This window comes from Cydia splendana, chromosome 14 (assembly GCF_910591565.1).
Source record: "Cydia splendana chromosome 14, ilCydSple1.2, whole genome shotgun sequence".
Classification (NCBI taxonomy): Eukaryota; Metazoa; Arthropoda; class Insecta; order Lepidoptera; family Tortricidae; genus Cydia; species Cydia splendana.
In genome coordinates, this window is record NC_085973.1 from 7,976,144 (window position 1) to 7,998,743 (window position 22,600).

The window sequence follows — 22,600 nt, forward strand, 5'->3', positions numbered from 1 at the left end:
TACATATAACATATATCATTCATTTGGTGATTTTCTATGTTTTCTTCACATTTGCACTAAACTGGTAGGTACGTGATAATATTTAAAAATGTCTTAAATTTCTTATATTTAGTTAATAGAAATATTTAATAGACTTACAAGTTACAAGTATTTTTAGAGAGAGCGCGTCGACAAAGATTGTTGCATGTTAATTTGTATTTACCTTTCCATCTAACAGATTTTAACTACATTTGAAGCCACTGTTCAGTTCATCTTATAGCCCCAAAGTGAGCCGTTCTCGACAACTCATATATGTATAGAACATAACATACATATATTTATTGACCATAATCATTCGCTTAATACTGACTTATAATATACTAGACATGATATTCTCTTCCATCTGATTACTTTCAATAAACACGGTGAATTACTATTTCAGTATCATTTTTTGTCAGACTATAAGCTCGCAGGAGGAATCTTCTGGAAGAAGATATCATGTGTCTATTTAAATAAGTACGTCTATAGTTTTAAAGGTTATTCTTCACACTGGTACCGAGCATCGCAGTTCATGCCTTCCTCGCCCCAGGCAGACGCTTGCTTGACACCTTTTGACACCTCTTCGTATGGCTCCAATTCGATGCTGTTCCTGTTAAAAAAACAGTCAAAGCTCCAAATGTGTCCATTGAAAGTATGTAATTTCTGATTTATATGAGTGAGAACCTCTCGTAGCTAGTTTGTTACTGCACGACACCTTGCACTTTGTGACTATGCGCTGAAACTTGGCACAGTTGATTCTTAGCTGGTCATGAGCAGATACAGACCGGGAGACCTCGAGAGCCACGTCTCATTTAGTGGGGGGGAGGGGGGAAGTTCGACGCCGCCGCGCTTCACTTGGAGCAACATTTCTCTAAAACTGTACCTATTAGGGCATGTGATATATCATTTTCGGTTAAATTAAGGATGAGGAATTTTTTTTTGGAACCAAAACAATGCACTTTCTAACAAAAAAAAAGCATAAAGTAGAAAAGACTAAAAAACGTATTTTTGATTTTTTCATAATTACCAATTTTTTTTTTAAGTGTAGCAGGAATCTGAAAACAAAAAATACAGTCGTAAAGCTACACTTATTACGTTTAAGAAAATATATAGTTTATCATACAAAACTCTTGATAAATGGGAGATAAAAAATAATATTAAGCGTGGGCCAGAGTGATCTCAATACAAAATATTATGAATGTGGGAAAGTTACTTATAATTTGTTCTACAATCGTTTATTTTTTAGTTTTTCGTAAATAACTCGTAAACGGTAGCCCACAGCAAAAAAATATCTTTTACGTAAATAATCTGTTTCAGATTTCTTATAAAATAAGTACTACTGTTTTTCGGTACCATCAATATTTAAAAAAATATTGAAGGGAGAAAATAAATACTAAGGTCCTCTTTTTTAGTCATTCGTAAATAACTCGTAAAGGATGGTTTTTTTAAATATTGATGGTACCGAAAAACAGTAGTACTTATTTTATAAGAAATCTGAAACAGATTATTTACGTAAAAGATATTTTTTTGCTGTGGGCTACCGTTTACGAGTTATTTACGAAAAACTAAAAAATAAACGATTGTAGAACAAATTATAAGTAACTTTCCCACATTCATAATATTTTGTATTGAGATCACTCTGGCCCACGCTTAATATTATTTTTTATCTCCCATTTATCAAGAGTTTTGTATGATAAACTATATATTTTCTTAAACGTAATAAGTGTAGCTTTACGACTGTATTTTTTGTTTTCAGATTCCTGCTACACTTAAAAAAAAAATTGGTAATTATGAAAAAATCAAAAATACGTTTTTTAGTCTTTTCTACTTTATGCTTTTTTTTTGTTAGAAAGTGCATTGTTTTGGTTCCAAAAAAAAATTCCTCATCCTTAATGTATCCGAAAATGATATATTACATTCCCTAATAGGTATAGTTTTAGAGAAATGTTGCTCCAAGTGAAGCGCGGCAGCGTCGAACTTTCCCCCTCCCCCCTCACTAAATGAGAGGTGGCTCTCGACGGCTCCCGGTCTGTATCTGCTCAAGACCAGCTAAGAATCAACTGTGCCAAGTTTCAGCGCATAGTCTCAAAGTGCAAGGTCCCCATACAACGGTGTGCAGTAACAAAGCAGCTATCGGAAGGCTAAGAAACAAAATATGGTTTCGGTAAGTAAATAGAAGTTGTGTGGATTAATCGGAGAGCTAATTTATAGCATAAATTTGCGGGACCATTAACACATTCACTGCCCCCAACGCACATGTGCGTTCACCGTCATACAAGTTTGTTCCTAGGCCACGCCCCCTGGCAGTGAATGCGTTAACCCGCCAGCAGAAGGTGCTTGCCACTCAAGGGGTCAAGTTTAAGGAATCGAGATGGGCTCTGCTGGGGCGACGACACGCTAAATTTTCATGCCAAGTGCTATGTTAAGTAGAATAGTTGACATACCACTTGGTACTGTAATCGTAGCTACTGCCAAGTCAGTGCAAATATACCTAGCGCTGTAAGCAAGTGGGTACCGGTTGAATGTGCTTACCCTTGCAACAACCTCGCTCCCTGCAGCAGAATCTCCGCCCCCGATGAATAAAGTGCAGCCTGCTGCGGCTTCTTGCACGAGAGACGATACAGGCAGCCATAGTCTCGGCTCTGTTGCCCTGCCAGGTAGCTCAGGTACAGCAGGATCTCGTCCTCCGTGATGTATGACGCGTTTGTGTTGTCTGGGAATTTTAAGTTGCGAATTAAAGTGAGTTCAGAAATGATGTCACGAATTTGTATTGGGTAAAAGTTAGAGAAATCTCCATTGTCTATTGTCTTTAAAAGTTGTCTATAGTTACCCTATCTTTTCCCAGTTGTCCAAGTACTTATTGGTTTCAATTTTTTCTGGTTCTTTTAGTTTCTCTTAATTGTATGCAACTTAAATATACCTTAAATACCTGAACATCATGACAAAGTGCAAAAATAACTGTTCATTTTGAGTTCAGAGCAAAATAAAAAACAGAATATTTATTGGTGAATTACTCCCAAACTACGGTGAACCAATTCTATGGAACAATGAACATTAAATAACACTCGGTACGAGCCGGTCAGCTTCCAGACGTGTCGGATAATCTCTACAATGGGATTAAGTGCGGGACACGGCAACCGCATCAGAGGGTGGATCATCCTCTCCAAAAATCACTTCGTTCATGTAAATAGAACGAAGTATTTACTAAATATTTAGCGAGGTGTTAAAATATAGGTACTGAAATGTAGATGTAGATTGTTGATGTACATTGCTTTTTCAATGTAATTTGGTAGGATATTTTTAGTTGAAAAGAAACGGTGCGAGGAATAGGAGAAATTATATATAATCAAATCAGTATTATATCTAGATCATGCTGTGATGAATATTTTACTTGTATCGTATTTGAATCTGCTTACTCTCGTAATTACGTGAAGTAATGTTAGTCTTGGAAAAGTTTAAATTGGTGAATTTAAGTAAGTATTGTATCTTACTAACATTTATTATCTTTTAACAATAACATACTTATTCGTATGTGGGCAACACGTGGCAGTAACGGTCTGGTGGAGGCAGATGGTCATTAGAGATTAATCGATTGATGGTCAAACGGTCATTGTGCTGGCCATTTGACGGAAGAGTGCGGCGGATTTAAGTAAATGGATTTAAACCGAATTGCCGGAAGTGGTTTTTATTACGTTGTGGTTTATTATTTACTTACCCACAACTCACGTTGTCAAAAATGTTGTTGAGCATGTTTGAGTAAACACCTTTTGGTATCACCGAGTAAGTAGAGAGGAATGTAGTAAATATTTTATTTTGTTAGTCAGATAATAACTATAATAAGTAGTGATGGTTAGTCCTGGTGTTGGAATGGTAGTTTGATAAAATGGGAACAGTTAGTCTGACACGATTAAGGACGCTTTTGGTTCTACTCGCAAAAGCAAATAATATTTTCACGAAGAAAAAATAACAAATATTCGAGAAATTTCGCAACATTATCCATCCTAGCATTACGAAACATGATTTGAAACACTTACCATCAAGACTCCTGGCGTAGTGATGACCGCCTTTCCAAGCTCCAGCCCCGAAGAACCCAGCAGCTAGGATTAACGCCTTCAGGACGATCAGGATCACCAAATTTGTCAGATTCAAGCTTAGGACCTGTGTGTGTGAGAGAGAGAGGCATGTCAATAATTACTTAACTCCCAGCAATGATGGCAAAATTTTGCTAAAAAGAAACTCGTCTTTAAAATGCAGAGATTACCTATAGCCAGTACCACAAAATGAAATAAGTGTCTTTCTAACTACTTATGTACATTATGTAAAATAACAACACCCTTGAATATATTTATCCATTTATTTTCTTGTCTTATTCCAATTCACAATAATCTCATCTTATGACAACCGTTTGCTAGCACAACTCAACAACCAACTGAGCCCGTCGGCCGAGTGTAGTTTCTTTTTATACCCAACCAATAACAGTCTTCAATTTCAAACTACCCTTAACTTTAAAAACGAATTAAGTAGGTATGCTAAATACCAAAAACCCTACACTCGTCCATCCTGACTCCGTGTATGTCCTCATACACGTGCCAGGTGGAAACCCTACACTTGGCCAACAGACTACGTATACTTAACAGTGGATACACTAATCGCAAACCGATCAATTTCTTGCGATCAGAGTTAATGTGTAGGATACGAACCGGTTCTATTCTCGCACCTACTACTTAATTGTGTCAGCACACGAACCGATCATTTCTCGTGACTTAAAACAGTTTCAATCAGTCATCAGCACGTCAAAATCTCAAAAACATCGTGTAAATAACCTTTCGTATGCCTGGTCCCGTATACGTACCACACAATTTGGACTATAATTTACAGTTTCAAGGTTATTAATTCAGTAGTAAATTTTAACTAAGGCATACGAAGGGTTAAAATTGTTACTCTTCTGCCGGAGACATCCACTCGACATCGACCAGAGGCCGACACCGATGTCATCAGAATGGACGACCGTCAAGCGGTGAGAAGGGCCCTGGCTCTGGAGGTCAGCGCGTGCGGGCTGCGGCGCGGCCGGGGCACGGGAGAGCGGAGGCGGGCTGCGGCGCGGCCGGGGCACGGGAGCGCGGAGCGGCGGTCGCCGTGCTCTAGACGCGCACCAGACTCTGGCGGCGCGAGGCAGGCTCCTGCTGGAGACGGCTCGCACCGGACTCTGGCGGCGCGAGGCGGACTCCTGCTGGAGACGGCTCGTACCGGACCCTGGCGGCGCGAGGCGGGCTCCTGCTGGAGACGGCTCGCACCGGACTCTGGCGGCGCGTGGCGGACTCCTGCTGGAGACGGCTCGCACCGGACTCTGGCGGCGCGAGGCGGACTCCTGCTGGAGACGGCTCGCACCGGACTCTGGCGGCGCGAGGCGGGCTCCTGCTGGAGACGGCTCGCACCGGACTCTGGCGGCGCGAGGCGGGCTCCTGCTGGAGACGGCTCGCACCGGACTCTGGCGGCGCGAGGCGGGCTCCTGCTGGAGACGGCTCGCACCGGACTCTGGCGGCGCGAGGCGGGCTCCTGCTGGAGGCAGCTCAGTCATCGCCTCGCCTGTTGACTGTACTTGCTTCTGGCTCCTGGTGTCACGCGAAGCGGGGGACGCCGGTAGAGGTGCGGCGCTCAACTTGCTAAAAATATCCAACATTGACTAAGTAATTCAGGGTAACAGATCAATAATTGCCATTTATTAATTTATTATTCGATTTTCATAAGTATTGATCATCTCTATCTGCAGGTAGACAGTACACGAACCAATTCAATTCTCGTGACTGAAACATCTCTAAACAGTACACGAACCAATTCAATTCTCGTGACTGAACCATCTCTTCAAATATCATGTCAAGAAATCAACAATTATAAACCTCACTCTTGAGACAGGATTCATTTTTCCTGAGAACCTTTCAATAACTTTAACCCTGACTATAATTTATAAAATATTACTATGATGAATAACAGCGATAATTAACTTCACATATTCATATGCAAAACATGTGTAAAACTGGGACCGTATTGTGTTCAACTTGACCTATTATGTTTCCATTATCAACGCATCAATTCAATCATCAAATTGGTAACTAAAAACCTGTAATCCCAATGTTTTCAGAGAAGGTCGTATATTCTAGATTGTTAGGATTTATCCAAGCTGACAAAGTACTTAGTTCATCAATTGCAAGACGCGTTGGGATTTCAAGACCATTAATTTTATTTTTATAATATGCATATTGTTTTATGAAAGACTTGAACAGTATATTAATAATACACTAAACGTTGTTAAATAGCTGAAGTCTATAAACCTAAATTTCAACATTACAGAATACCAAATCGCACAGTTCGGGAATAAACATAGCACCTAGGTCTGTTTCCGTAGAAAAAGGATCAGTAATATATTTTTTTTTTACACGTCGGTAATGTTTCTTTTCAGGAATTAAAATAAATTATACGTTTTAAATATTACATGGCATGGCAGACATAAACGATAGAACTGCAAAAACCTGTTATGCTTTACCTATCCGTACCATCTGACTTGTTCTAAAAATGCCCTCATTGGTAATCTACTATTATTTGATAACGTACAAAGTTATACAAAAAATAATTATAAACTAACCTATTTTATTCAAGTTTGAGTGAAAACATATTACTATAATCAATAAGAGGCTATCAATCCTCCTTGATCTCGGTTTAATTGTGGTGTTCTGTTCTAGTAGCTTACGAACCAAATCAAGTTCTCGTAAGTACAAACAGGTTCAGCCAACTTTAACTGCAGTAACCTATTAATTCAATAATTCAGTGATTCAATAATTCAGTGATTCAACAATTCAATAACTCAGTGATTCAACAATTCAATAATTCAGTGATTCAACAATTCAGTGATTCAACAATTCAGTGATTCAACAATTCAGTGATTCAACAATTCAATAACTCAACAATTCAATAACTCAACAATTCAATAACTCAACAATTCAATAACTCAACAATTCAATAACTCAACAATTCAATAACTCAATAATTCAATAACTCAATAATTCAATAACTCAATAATTCAATAACTCAATAATACAATAACTCAATAATTCAATAACTCAATAATTCAATAATTCAATAACTCAATAATTCAATAACTCAATAATTCAATAACTCAATAATTCAATAACTCAATAATTCAATAACTCAATAATTCAATAACTCAATAATTCAATGACTCAATAATTCAATGACTCAATAATTCAATGACTCAATAATTCAATGACTCAATAATTCAATGACTCAATAATTCAATGACTCATTAATTCAATGACTCAATAATGCAATAACTCAATAATGCAATAACTCAATAATTCAATGACTCAACAATTCAATGACTCAACAATTCAATGACTCAATAATTCAATGACTCAATAATTCAATGACTCAATAATTCAATGACTCAATAATTCAATGACTCAATAATACAATGACTCAATAATTCAATGACTCAATAATACAATGACTCAATAATTCAATGACTCAATAATTCAATGACTCAATAATTCAATGACTCAATAATTCAATGACTCAATAATTCAATGACTCAATAATTCAATGACTCAATAATTCAATGACTCAATAATTCAATGACTCAATAATTCAATGACTCATTAATTCAATGACTCATTAATTCAATGACTCAATAATGCAATAACTCAATAATGCAATAACTCAATAATGCAATAACTCAATAACTCAACAATTCAATGACTCAACAATTCAATGACTCATTAATTCAATGACTCAATAATGCAATAACTCAATAATGCAATAACTCAATAATTCAATAACTCAATAACTCAACAATTCAATGACTCAACAATTCAATGACTCAATAATTCAATGACTCAATAATTCAATGACTCAATAATTCAATGACTCAATAATTCAATGACTCAATAATTCAATGACTCAATAATTCAATGACTCAATAATTCAATGACTCAATAATACAATGACTCAATAATTCAATGACTCAATAATTCAATGACTCAATAATTCAATGACTCAATAATTCAATGACTCAATAATTCAATGACTCAATAATTCAATGACTCAATAATTCAATGACTCAATAATTCAATGACTCAATAATTCAATGACTCAATAATTCAATGACTCAATAATTCAATGACTCAATAATTCAATGACTCAATAATTCAATGACTCAATAATTCAATGACTCAATAATTCAATGACTCAATAATTCAATGACTCAATAATTCAATGACTCAATAATTCAATGACTCAATAATACAATGACTCAATAATTCAATGACTCAATAATTCAATGACTCAATAATTCAATGACTCAATAATTCAATGACTCAATAATTCAATGACTCAATAATTCAATGGCTCAATAATTCAATGACTCAATAATTCAATGACTCAATAGTTCAATGACTCAATAGTTCAATGACTCAATAATTCAATGACTCAATAATTCAATGACTCAATAATTCAATGACTCAATAATTCAATGACTCAATAATTCAATGACTCAATAATGCAATAACTCAATAATGCAATAACTCAATAATTCAATAACTCAATAACTCAACAATTCAATGACTCAACAATTCAATGACTCAATAATTCAATGACTCAATAATTCAATGACTCAATAATTCAATGACTCAATAATTCAATGACTCAATAATTCAATGACTCAATAATTCAATGACTCAATAATTCAATGACTCAATAATTCAATGACTCAATAATTCAATGACTCAATAATTCAATGACTCAATAATTCAATGACTCAATAATTCAATGACTCAATAATTCAATGACTCAATAATTCAATGACTCAATAATTCAATGACTCAATAATTCAATGGCTCAATAATTCAATGACTCAATAATTCAATGACTCAATAATTCAATGACTCAATAATTCAATGACTCAATAATTCAATGACTCAATAATTCAATGACTCAATAATTCAATGACTCAATAATTCAATGACTCAATAATTCAATGACTCAATAATTCAATGACTCAATAATTCAATGACTCAATAATTCAATGACTCAATAATTCAATGACTCAATAATTCAATGACTCAATAATTCAATGACTCAATAATTCAATGACTCAATAATTCAATGACTCAATAATTCAATGACTCAATAATTCAATGACTCAATAATTCAATGACTCAATAATTCAATGACTCAATAATTCAATGACTCAATAATTCAATGACTCAATAATTCAATGACTCAATAATTCAATGACTCAATAATTCAATGACTCAATAATTCAATGACTCAATAATTCAATAACTCAATAATTCAAAACCTCAATAATTCAAAACCTCAATAATTCAATAACTCAATAATTCAAAACCTCAATAATTCTTCAATGACTAAATAATTCAATAACTCAATGATTCAGTAAATCAACAACTCAATAATTCAGTAACCCAATAATTCAGTAACTCGATAATTCAGTAACTCGATAATTCATTAAGTCATTAATTCGTACATTCAAGTCTTCATTAAGTCATTAATTCGTTAATTCAATAATCCGTTAATTCAATAATTCGTTAATTCAATAATTCGTTAATTCAATAATTCGTTAATTCAATAATTCGTTAATTCAATAATTCGTTAATTCAATAATTCGTTAATTCAATAATTCGTTGATTCAATAATTCGTTGATTCAATAATTCGTTGATTCAATAATTCGTTGATTCAATAATTCGTTAATTCAATAATTCGTTAATTCAATAATTCGTTAATTCAATAATTCGTTAATTCAATAATTCGTTAATTCAATAATTCGTTATTTCAATAATTCGTTATTTCAATAATTCGTTATTTCAATAATTCGTTAATTCAATAATCCGTTAAACCAAATAATCCGTTAAACCAAATAATCCGTTAAATCAAATAATCCGTTAATTTAAATAATCCGTTAATTTAAATAATCCGTTAATTTAAATAATCCGTAACTCATTGATCCGTAACTCATTAATCCGTAACTCATTAATCCGTAACTCATTAATCCGTAACTCATTAATCCGTAACTCATTAATCCGTAACTCGTTAATCCGTAACTCGTTAATCCGTAACTCGTTAATCCGTAACTCGTTAATCCGTAACTCGTTAATCCGTAACTCGTTAATCCGTAACTCGTTAATCCGTAACTCGTTAATCCGTAACTCGTTAATCCGTAACTCGTTAATCCGTAACTCATTAATCCGTAACTCATTAATCCGTAACTCATTAATCCGTAACTCATTAATCCGTAACTCATTATACTCGATACTCGATACTCGATACTCGATACTCGATACTCGATACTCGATACTCGATACTCGATACTCGATACTCGATACTCGATACTCGATACTCGATACTCGATACTCGATACTCGATACTCGATACTCGATACTCGATACTCGATACTCGATACTCGATACTCGATACTCGATACTCGATACTCGATACTCGATACTCGATACTCGATACTCGATACTCGATACTCGATACTCGATACTCGATACTCGATACTCGATATTTGATCAATAAATAATTCAGTTTATAATTAGATGGCATTATAAATGTGGAGGTTCCTTGCAGTTTAAATAGAAATCACAAAAGTCTGTCAAATGGTTAGGATGAGAACCACTCATCGATCGTATCTATTATTTCGTAAGATAAGATAATATACATATTAAATTGATATATTTAGGCAAAATTTTCTCATAATTGGTACACAAGTAATAGGTCGGTCAGTAATAATCGGTTCATCAAAATTATTTTTCTCTCAACTTATCTTTTGGCAAAATATTCTTATACTTATGTTATATGTGCTAGATTCGATGAATGAGATGAAGTCTCAGCTTTTAAATCAATTGACAGTATCCAACACATATTACAATATCAAATCATTCATAATATAGTAAAGGTAGGTGTACATGACCTGATGTCCGGTGGCGCGTGCCCCTCACTAAGGCTGTCGAAGCGGGGTTACTCCCGACTTTCACAACAGGACTCTGCTTCGCTCTGGATTCCTTTTTCACTGCCGCTGTAATTCCAGCTACATACGTTTGCAAGCGCCGTTGATCATCATGAGTCATCGTCAGCCATATTCTCCAACAACTCGGCATGAAACGTAAAAGTATCCGGTGTTACATATAGGTACCTATATACTACATCATAATACCTTATAAACTTTAAAGGAATTACAGTACATAAAATTATGTTTAATGGTAGTTCAAATTATAAACATTAATTTTATCTCAAAAACGGTGCGTCGTAGCAAAAAAAAGGATTGAAAATTCAAGCCCCCTTTAATGCCCCGTTTGCATAGTAGCCATCTATTTATATTACCACAAATTTTAACATTAAGGATCAAAATCAAAACTCAAAATCATCAATTAATTTGCGAGACCTGGTTGTAAATCATAAATATCAATTTATCTCGGAAACTGTGCGCCGTTGTGAAAAATAATGAAAATTAAGGCACCCTTTAACACTCCATAACCAACACATATCAAGACCCACGTGTTGACATATTCTGCCTAATTTCCACATGTGTGTGGGTAGGTAAGTAGCAAAAGAAGTAATTACCGTCACGTATTTATTAGGAAGAAGGTGTGCCTACTTGATTTTGTTACTTTGAATTCTCGACCAACTGACGCATATATTCTTATGATTATGTCCATTTAAGGGTCATTTATGGGTCAAACTAACCTAAGTTTAACTGACATGCAATTAGATAGCCTATAATCATAATCATCATAATATTATTAATAAATTATGTAGGTACTTATTTAAATTAAATAAAAATGTTACCAGTACCATATTTCTTACGTAATCCATTATAATTTTGTATATTTAATTATCTCAAAGCTCAGAATAAGGGTCATGTTATTATCAGTTATCTCACTAAATCAATAAGTAATAACAGTAGGCGTGTACTTACGTTCTGCACACTTCTGAAGTGTAAAATAACAACACCCTTGAATATATTTATCCATTTATTTTCTTGTCTTATTCCAATTCACAATAATCTCATCTTATGACAACCGTTTGCTAGCACAACTCAACAACCAACTGAGCCCGTCGGCCGAGTGTAGTTTCTTTTTATACCCAACCAATAACAGTCTTCAATTTCAAACTACCCTTAACTTTAAAAACGAATTAAGTAGGTATGCTAAATACCAAAAACCCTACAATTAAACAAAACTGAAGTCCCATTAGCCAACCAGAAAAAAATCTTTGGTGAATAATTTGTGCGATAAAGAAGAGAGTTGCATTACATTGAAATACAATATCTAAAACAAAATTGTCAGTACATAACAGTTAAGAAAGTTAAAATACATGGATTGTATGCAAATGGTGCAAAATACAGGGTGAAATCGGGGTCGTGTAGCAAGAAAGAAAAATAAGACTTGCCACTTAATTAGGAATACAACATTGTAGATTAGAGTGCATTCATTTGTATCTTTTTCGTACATACAAAAATTAAATACAAAATAATTTCTTATTTAGAGTCATGGTCACCCTGTACAGACTTGACAAGACAAACATCTAGTAAAGAAAGTAGTGGTAACTTACGATAATTCATTGATAACACTTATCTTCGGATTTACATTCAGTGTAAAAGCAATTAAAAAGTTTAAAAAATAATTTAAAGACTTTATTAAAATAATATTACAATCACTGGGACGGAGACTCCACAAGCTTTTAACAAATACGACCAAAACTTAAACATAAGTACCTACTTCAGGAGCTGCTCAAAGTGTGATCCGTTTTGCTGTCGACACAATTCGGCTCGTCGCCTTAGGTTATCTTTTAATCTGCCGAGAGCAAAGTGATTCATTTTCACACTTTCAAATGCTCCAATAACTCGCTGACGAAGCTATCGAACTAATCGAAGGATAGTGTTGGACTCTTGTTCATACACCAATCTTTTGATTTCGCCCCAGAGAAAAAAATCCAAGGGCGTCAGGTTGGGACTACGAGGAGGCCATGCCACGGGTTCGCCGCGGCCAATCCAACGTCCCGGGAACTGTTCATCGAGGTAATTGCGTACTCGGTGTTCAAAATGAGCCGAAGCACCATCGTTTTGATAGTGTAAGTTATGCAAGTAATGTTCCGGCACTTCTCGCAGTAAATAAACTAGTGGCTCTGTGAGCTGTAGACCTCGCGAGCAGAGCTTGAAATAACATGGTGCTAAGAGCTTTAAATACACCGTGTTTTTTTTGATTTCCGTTAATTTCAAGGGTGCATTCCTGAGCTTAAATCAAGTAACTTTCTCAAAGACACCGATGTTCTAATTAAGTCCATTTCGGAGATAATCCATAATTTATTTTTTTACTATAAGGCCTCTACAAGCGTGTACACTTGCCTTAGGGCCGGCTTACATATTGATTAGTGTTTAGAATGAGTTCATACATTTGCTACTAAACTTAAGTACCATCTCGGTCGATTGATGTACGAAATGACATTGATGTCACAGATTTCAATTGTTTGGATGAGTTAAATTTAATGCCCGTGTTACAACAACGCTATATGCTACATTTAATTACTTTTTAAACAAAAAAAAAACAAAAAAGAAAACAAAAAAAAATTTTTTTTTTTTAAATTAACTATGCCATTTAGTTCTTATAAACGTACTTAACTATACCCCGAAGTTAACGGAATTCAATAAAAACACGGTGTATAGTAAATTAAAGAAAAACAATACGAAATTTATGTGTAAAAAAATACAAAAAGTTATAATATCCCAGCATACAATTACTGGGGATCGAACCCAGACCCTCTGTGCAAACAGAAAAAGCGAACGTTTACAAACTGAGCCAAATAGTTCTTAGATGGGTTGACGAAATTTAGCTACTCCTTCTCAAATTAAAATTAGTTAAAATTAAATATCTAAATACCGCCTAAACCAGCGATAATTTTTTTCTGCATTTTTTGCTATTAACTCTGTAAACATGTCTCAAAAAGAAAAAAGTCTTATGATATCGATACGACTATTTGTTTAGGCGCCAGGTATCACGACTCCGCCATTTTTAAAAATTTCCAAAAACCGGATTGACAAAAAAATTTTATTTAGTCATAAAATTCGGTCACAAAATTTCACGAGAATCGGTTAAGAATTGCGACCTGTAGAGGAGAACATCCGGACATACGAAAGCAAAATGCCCGAGTCAAAACGTAGACCTTCGCTTCGCTTCGGTCAATAAATAAATCCCGAGCAGTGGTAGCACGACGTGCTTGGTAATAAAACATTACCATGTCAGACCGCTCAACATTTGAAAACGGATATGCCGCGGGCATTTTTCTGCTTAATTATCTTTAGAATTGCCAGAATTAATGAACTCAATGTACAATCCTTGAATGATTTTATTTATTTTAAAGTTTTGACTTTGTCATAACAGTGACGGTTGACATTTCTTACTCGTCTAATCAGTTGTTTATTAAATAGGTTTTAACATTAATTGTAAGGTAACCATAATTTGTGTTTTCTACTGGGATACTTAAATTGCTGATTAATAGGGGATATTACTGCAATGTTCTGCCGCCAGAGTGCAGCACTACCGACTCAGTAAATTCATAGACTAACATATACATACTGTGCCTTAAACTGTTTTTTGACAAGTTTTCACAGACAATAAAATATGACATTGATGCATCAAGGCGGTTTGTTAACAAGGGCCTACCGGTAAACGCGAAAATCGAAATTTAGTTATCTGCCTCTTTATCGCTCGAATATGCAAGAGTGATAGAGAGGTTAGATAACGAAATTTCGATTTTCTTGTTTCGCGGTAGGCCATGTGTCAATGTGGTTTGTTTACTGTATGTGCCACAAAGGTGCCATCTACGCAGAGCTTTGCCTAATATTCCCTATTAATGGATAGCTGCAATTAGTTAAAAATTAACTTTATACCTAACATCGCATTCATTTACCGAGTTAAGTACAATAGGTTTGAATCACGACCCCGATTTCGCCCTGTATATGTTGTGGATCAGTGTGATATAACTGTACTTACTATAATCCAAATATTAACACAGTTACATACACCACGAGCGAGACAAAAAGCGAAAATAAGTTAAAATTATATTACCTATACGCATACTTACGATTATTATTTTGTGAAGAATATGTTTATTCATGGTACAAGACGTTTTTTGTCTACGTTTAAAAATACGAAACCCCTTGTACTTACTCAATTTATTAAAGAAGTAGTGACATTGCTTTTGACAGCCCTTGATGTTGTATGTAACCTGACCACATTTTGATCGCAATGTCACTACTTAACATAAAAAAAGTCGAATGTCACTTTATAGCATATTTACCGCTAAAGATACAAGGTTTATTAGGAAACAATGGTTTGTTCCGTAACTGTTATCTTTAAGGGATGCTTTAAGTGATTCCTGAGTGAGGGACTGTATGAATCATAGTTATTGTATGTAGGAAACCTTTTAAATATTACGTTATCTGTCTGAGAAAGATGACTCAGTAACAGTACTGCAGACTGACAAAAAAGAGCAGAAATTAAAAAGTGACTATTCTGTAGTGTCCCGTTTTCTTATATAAATTGATTTGAAAGGGACGAGACTACAGTATTGCCACTTTTTAATTTCTACTCTTTTTTGTCAGACTATACATATTTGCTTTATATTTAGACGTCCACGCGCACAGTGTGCGGTTTAAGAAGCATGATCTAGGTCTAGCATGAATAATTTCATTAACGGGTCTAACGCGAACGTCAGAAAAAAGGTAAAATAATGAGATTTAATCGCGTTAGACTCGTTAATGATATTAATTACGTTCGTCTAGCATGAGTTGCGTTCTCGCGCGCGAGTTCATACTTGATGTCATGCTAGATGTATAACTGCTGATATAACTATGTTTCGCTGTAGAAAAGGGATTTTAACACGTTCCCTGTTCGTGGTTAGTATAGTTACAATGGATACAACAGATCCGAAAGGATTCATCTTTGAATACTAAAGCGACTAGCAAGAACTTGCATGCAATTTTCATTACATTGCGGTATCTGATCAAACTTTTGAATACAGTCTCCCTTAGTAGTCGGCAATGTAAAGTAAATTGCATGCAAGTTCAAGCTAGTCTAGGCCTCGCCTAATGATTGGAGAGCTATCAAACTTTTCATACACGTAAGTTTTAACGAACTTCGATGACTTTGACGATGGTTTGATCTAGGTAGCTAACCGACCCTAAATATTGAAATGGACTTAAGGAGTAACTTTGTACTATGATTCGGGGACAGAGGCCAGAGGGCCTACCGCGAACCGCGTTCGACGTGTTGATCCCTGTCACACTTAACGAATTTACAAGTGCGACAGAGAGGCAACACGTCGAACGTGGTTCGGCGGTAGGCCCTCATGGGAACGAGTTAAAGCGTGCAAAATAGAAAAAGGTGCGATACGAACCTGCGAGACGCAGTCAAAACCAACCTGGCTGCTACCAGTCGAACGCCCAACAAACTCCTTGGCCAGGTTCGTCAGCGCTTGTCCACCGGCGCCGCTCAGGAAGCTACCCGCCGAATTTAAGAACGACGATCTCCCGTACTGCGCCGTATCGTTCCCATCACTATCATATCTGTCGATCTGCCTTTTGAACGGTATTGGAGGCTTCTCGTTAGGTAAAAGTGCGTTGGTGTCAAACTTCGGGTACATTTTCTTCGCATACTGAGGCGAGGAGTACGCTCCAGAATGTTCGGAAGCTACCAGGATCACAGGAATGAACAAGAGTGCGTAAATGGCGACCATGTTGGGCGAGGGTGGGTCCGCGACTGGAGGAACAGGTAGTGCTGATATGATTGAGACGGCTCGGACATGCCTGGCTGTTTTATCTCTTCCTTCGCTTTTGTTTGTCGCACGCACGATGACATCTGCTAATGGTGCTATTGTTGTTGCTTTGTAGTGGCCGCGTGGTTATTTCTATGTGGAATGTTGACGTCTTGCTATAAAATAAAGTATTTCTAAATATTATTTTATATAATGGCTTAATATGTACTTAATGATAAATATTATATGTAAAAAAGTACGTTCAGTAGTTTAAAATTATACTTATAAACGATTTAAATACTGGTCACCAGTAATTGGTGTCTGGTGACAGCTTAGTATGAGAAATTAGAATAGAAGAACTTTTTAGTTTACTTTTGTAAGTTATAGAATAAAATGCGAATAAATATTTTATTAAAAAATACATAAGTATATTCTTAGGTGGCTAAAACTACCTTGACGTAAGTAAATAGTTCGCAATCCATTTAATAGTAGAAAAATGAAATAAAGTTAAAAACGCAAATTACCATTGCTTATTATAAGTATTATAACAAATAAATAATGTTTATTATAATAAATAACATTCAATTCTAGAAGTTATATATTATATTCTTTCCTAAGTAAGTAGCCTTTTAAAGTATAAGTATTAGTGTGTAGTGTATTCATGACATGACTTAAGCAGAATTTCCGAGTAAACATTGACTCGTGTTCCAGGGATGAATAGAATTCATTCATAAAGTGATCATGTACTTTTGCAGCTCGCTGTGCAGTAAACTGATAAATATTATACATAGCGTGCAAGAGTAGAAAGGCGACGGTCGCAATATTCGCAGGGTGTCGACGCCAAACGTGGCGGAACATCTTTGTTTACCTCGCGCGTCGATTGTTTCCGCAATGCACGGGAATGTGGGCCACGCTGCATTTCGGCAACTCTGACATAACGGCCCAACACCGTGGCGACACCATTTTAGAACTGATCTAATTATTTTGTTTAATTATTTAACCTGCGGTATTATCATATTATATCGTATCATATATTATATCATTTATTCAGTAATAGTCATACATTGTCATTTATATACACCGTGTTTTTATTGAATTCCGTTAACTTCGGGGTATAGTTAAGTACGTTTATAAGAACTAAATGGCATAGTTAATTTTCAAAAAAAAAATGTTTTTTTGTTTTTTTTTTGTTTAAAAAGTAATTAAATGTAGCATATAGCGTTGTTGTAACACGGGCATTACATTTAACTCAACCAAACAATTGAAATCTGTGACATATCAATGTCATTTCGTACATCAATCGACCGAGATTGTACTTAAGTTTAGTAGCAAATGTATGAACTCATTCTAAACACTAATCAATATGTAAGCCGGCCCTAACGGCCTGGCCACGGCAAGTGTACACGCTTGTAGAGGCCTTATAGGAAAAAAATAAATTATGGATTACCTCCGAAATGGACTTAATTAGAACATCGGTGTCTTTGAGAAAGTTACTTGATTTAAGCTCAGGAATGCACCCTTGAAATTAACGGAAATCAAAAAAACACGGTGTATACAATTCACTTAATGAACTAAGGATAATATGGAATTAACTAAAAAATTAACATGTCAATTTGCATAAAAAATGGAATGTTCATACTTATATATTAGTAAAAAAAAAACAAAAATAAATGTCAGGTCTCATTATTCCAACTGTAATTTGATGCTTTAATATGATCCTGCGTTAATTATGAACGACCGGACCCTGGCTTAATCATTTAATCATTGCAATCATGTATGTACAACATTATAAGTATACAAGGTACCCACATAAGTGAACATGAACCCGGACAGGGTATAGCAATTAGTTTAAATCTTATACTAAAGTCTTATTACAATAAATGCTCGTAGTTTATACAAAAAGCATAACAATGTATAGAATTTACATTACAAAACCCAACAATTACTCTAATTAGGTCTTAGATGAATTTGCAAGATTATGAAAAGTAGACCTAGGACTATGAAAGTATGGACATAAGATTGTTATTCCTCCAAAAATTCGGCTATTGAATTCTTGATTGAATTTTATTGAATTGGGCTTTATTTATAAGTATAGTTGTTTCAATTTATTAACAAATGTATTATAATTTTCTTCTGATTTTATTTGTCTGGGAATGCTATTATACACCGTGTTTTTATTGAATTCCGTTAACTTCGGGGTATAGTTAAGTACGTTTATAAGAACTAACTGGCATAGTTAATTTTCAAAAAAAAAAATTTTTTTTGTTTTCTTTTTTGTTTTTTTTTTGTTTAAAAAGTAATTAAATGTAGCATATAGCGTTGTTGTAACACGGGCATTACATTTAACTCAACCAAACAATTGAAATTTGTGACATATCAATGTCATTTCGTACATCAATCGACCGAGATTGTACTTAAGTTTAGTAGCAAATGTATGAACTCATTCTAAACACTAATCAATATGTAAGCCGGCCCTAAGGCAAGTGTACACGCTTGTAGAGGCCTTATAGGAAAAAAATAAATTATGGATTATCTCCGAAATGGACTTAATTAGAACATCGGTGTCTTTGAGAAAGTTACTTGATTTAAGCTCAGGAATGCACCCTTGAAATTAACGGAAATAAAAAAAAACACGGTGTATATGTGGATAGACCTGTAGTATGGACTTTTTTTAAACATCTCAATTTTGGGTTCCAGTAAGGCTAAATCATGATTTCGGCGAGGATTTGTATTGGATTCATAGAGGTTAATATTTTTACGTACAAATTTGGCTGTTTCTAGTATATATAATGAAGGGAAGGTTAACCCTTAATCAAATATCGGGAAATAATTTCCCACTTCATTCTAATTTACGAAATTTTTTTTATCTTTTTAATGGCAGCACTCAGCGATACCAACAATGCAGGGATAAAATCTTAGTAACATTTTGAATTTGAAAAATGGCAACACACTTTTCTAATGGCCGCTATTTGTGACCATACGTCAAAGTCAATGTCAGTTGTCGTGATTTTTTTTGCAATAACAACATTTTTTTTAGTGTTCTGAGGTTAAGTGCGAAAAAAAAATCTGGTAAGTGCATACACTGAATACTATCATAAACAAGACTTATTTTCCCTGAGTTTTGCTTGAAAAGAATTGTGACAACGATATGATTTAGCCTAGATTTTAAGGTTTTAGTAAGTGGGAAATTATTTTCCATTGTTTGTTCCTGAACTTGCGATTTACAAAAAAATGGTAGGTTTTATCAAGTGGGAAATTATTTCCCAGTGTTTGTTCTCCACCTAAATTTTAATTTGTTTCCATATATAAAATTATATACCCCTTTGTCTGTTACACAAAAAAATCTGTGCCTGTTTTTGTTTTCCCTTTCTTTTATTTATTTCTTTGATTTTTGAGGATAACGTTAAAAAATCATACTTGAATTCCAAGCAAAGCCGGGGGCAGCTACTAACTGGTAAAAAGTTCGTAACCGTATCGGACAATGGGAAACTATTTCCCACTTCATAAAAATTTTGCTATTCCGTAACGGATAACGGGAAATTGTTTCCCACCGGAAAACCCCCCTTTCCCCCCATTAATTTTTTTTAAATATATTTTTTCGTAATCTACGCACCCAAATTACCTAGAAACCATTCTTAGTTTTCAAAAATCTCATAAAAAGTGTTCCGTTTGATTAAGGGTTAATACACGAAGTCGAATGAAATGTGGTTTACAGCTAGAGGGTATTTTGATGTTAACTATGATGCGTATACACTTTTTTGCATAATAAATGCGCCATGTGCATCAACGCTGTGTCCCCAAAGTAGAACGCGTGAGTGAGCATACGCGTAATAGGCTGACAGAGCACATTGCTCATCGGTATTTACTTTTAGATTATATAAGGCAAACACAAAGGAGATAATTTGTTCTTAATTCGCGCAACATGTCGTTTCCAATCCAAATGAGTATCAATTGTGAAGCCTAATAATGTAAAGTCTGATACTTCTTCTACATTTAGTTCTCCGGATGTCGAACTTATATCTATGGGCTGTTTTTGATGGGGTCTGAATTCGATAGCTTTCGTTTTCTTATTATTAATTTCCAGATTGTGGTGTTGCAACCAATCTACTATTGTTCTATATGTTTCGGTGATGAGAGTATTAGCGTCTTTGCTTGTAGGGCATTTAAACAGGAGGGATACATCGTCAGCGAACATAATGCATGTGTGTTCTGTTATTTTTGGTAGATCATTTATATAAATTAAAAAAAGTAGTTTCCGACTGGTGTACATAATGTAGATACTACCTAGATACTAATCATCGTCATGTTTCAGCCAATTAATACAACACCTTAGTAAATTTTACATCTAAACCATCCCATTGAATCACTTTATCTACTGACGAAAACCGCATTCAAATACGTTGCACAGTTTAAAAGATTGAAGCGTATAGAGTGACTAATCCATTTTGTAGTACTGACACAGACAGGAAAAAATCAACTTTAAACAATCCAGATCCTTTAAAAGATCAAATCCTAGGGATCACCGGAATAATTTAGACTTCATAGTTAATATAACACTAAGAATTAGAAGAATGGAATAGTTCAGTCCTATTTTAAATAAAACTGCTTGCTAGATTTTTTTTTATTTTGATGTAAGATATTAAAAAAATCATTTCCCCTCCTGAGTCCCAGAGGTTATAAAGGCTTTATTACAAAACGTATTTTAACTTTGATAAAATAAGTCAAGGTTCCAAGTTCAAAACGAAACTAACGATTCTGGGACTTAGGAGGATTACTTAGTGCGCGTCATAATAGAAAGTGGTTTCACGAAGCGTTCTGCAAGTAAAAGTCAATTTTCCCCGCGAGTGCTCCGCGAACAACGGAATGCATGTGCAACAGTGCAATATCGATTGTGTCTCAGATGTAATAGTTCGTTAAATTATGCGGATAAAATGTGGATATGGATGGGTTTGTTCAGGGATAAGGATCCCGGTATTTTGCCATTATCTAAGGAGATAATGGCAAAATACCATTCTTATAGTTCATTTTTTTAGCATCAGAAAAAAGGTAAACAATCTTGACGTGTCTTTTTATTGAAAAACACTTTTGAAAAATAAGTCATGGCAAATATGTAACAATTATGAATCATATACGATTATTTACATTCTTTTGCTTTCATAAGTAATATTACTGATTTTTAAAAAGCGTTTTTAATTAAAGGACACGTCAAGATCGCGTAGTCTTTTTCTAATGCTAAAAAAACGAACTATAACAGGCCGCGTAGCCAACATGCCAATCGCTTACGCTCCGTAGCGATCGAAACGCAACTGTCACTGTCGCACTACCTAATAAATATGGAAGAGAGACAAAGTCACAAAGCATTTCACAAGAGCGCACGCCGGCAGACGTCAAAAAATTATGTTCTCTGAAATCTCTCCTGGCGAAAATCATAGCATTTAATATTTTCCAAGTGATGCACTATGTGATAGCAATATGAAACTATTTTGTCAAAGTTGGCTGTTTTTGCATTTGGTCACTAATGTCCACTGTAACTAGTTTATAGGGGGTTTAAGTTAGCAAATTGCTAATCATAATTAATTAGCATACTCACTGAAATGTTCTACTAACATCAACACAATAATCCCAAAATACAATGAAAATGATATCAATTTTATGTAAATTAGGGTTAGATTAATTTTAGTTCAGTAACTTTTAATCATTAAATATACATTATACTATACTATTAAAATTTAAAATGTACAC

General features: G+C 34.8%; 1 protein-coding gene and 1 long non-coding RNA gene across 3 annotated transcripts in view; one reads left to right on the forward strand and one right to left on the reverse strand.

The window, feature by feature from the left end:
- The window catches only part of LOC134796815 (uncharacterized), a 210,742-nt gene that overhangs the window by 62,508 nt on the left and 125,634 nt on the right, over nt 1-22,600 (forward strand). The window lies entirely within an intron of this gene.
- On the reverse strand, nt 503-17,008 carry LOC134796880 (uncharacterized). 2 transcript variants are annotated; one of them, XM_063769085.1, is made up of 4 exons: nt 16,526-17,008; nt 4,053-4,176; nt 2,551-2,731; nt 503-628 (listed from the first exon to the last, which is right to left on the reverse strand). In XM_063769085.1, the coding sequence occupies exons 1-4, from the start codon at nt 16,838-16,840 to the stop codon at nt 517-519; spliced, it is 732 nt and encodes a 243-aa protein (XP_063625155.1). In that variant the 5' UTR covers nt 16,841-17,008; the 3' UTR covers nt 503-516. The 2 variants fall into 2 exon arrangements, with proteins under 2 accessions (XP_063625155.1, XP_063625154.1); XM_063769084.1 differs by having other exon boundaries at nt 16,502-17,008.

Excerpts from the sequence above, each read along its gene's own strand:
- LOC134796880 (XM_063769084.1), bottom strand. The coding sequence starts at position 16,840 with ATGGTCGCCATTTACGCACTCTTGTTCATTCCTGTGATCCTGGTAGCT. Across the intron at positions 4,177-16,501 it reads GTTTTGACTGCGTCTCGCAG|GTCCTAAGCTTGAATCTGAC; the intron begins GTTCGTATCGCA and ends TCACACACACAG. Across the intron at positions 2,732-4,052 it reads CTACGCCAGGAGTCTTGATG|ACAACACAAACGCGTCATAC; the intron begins GTAAGTGTTTCA and ends TAAAATTCCCAG.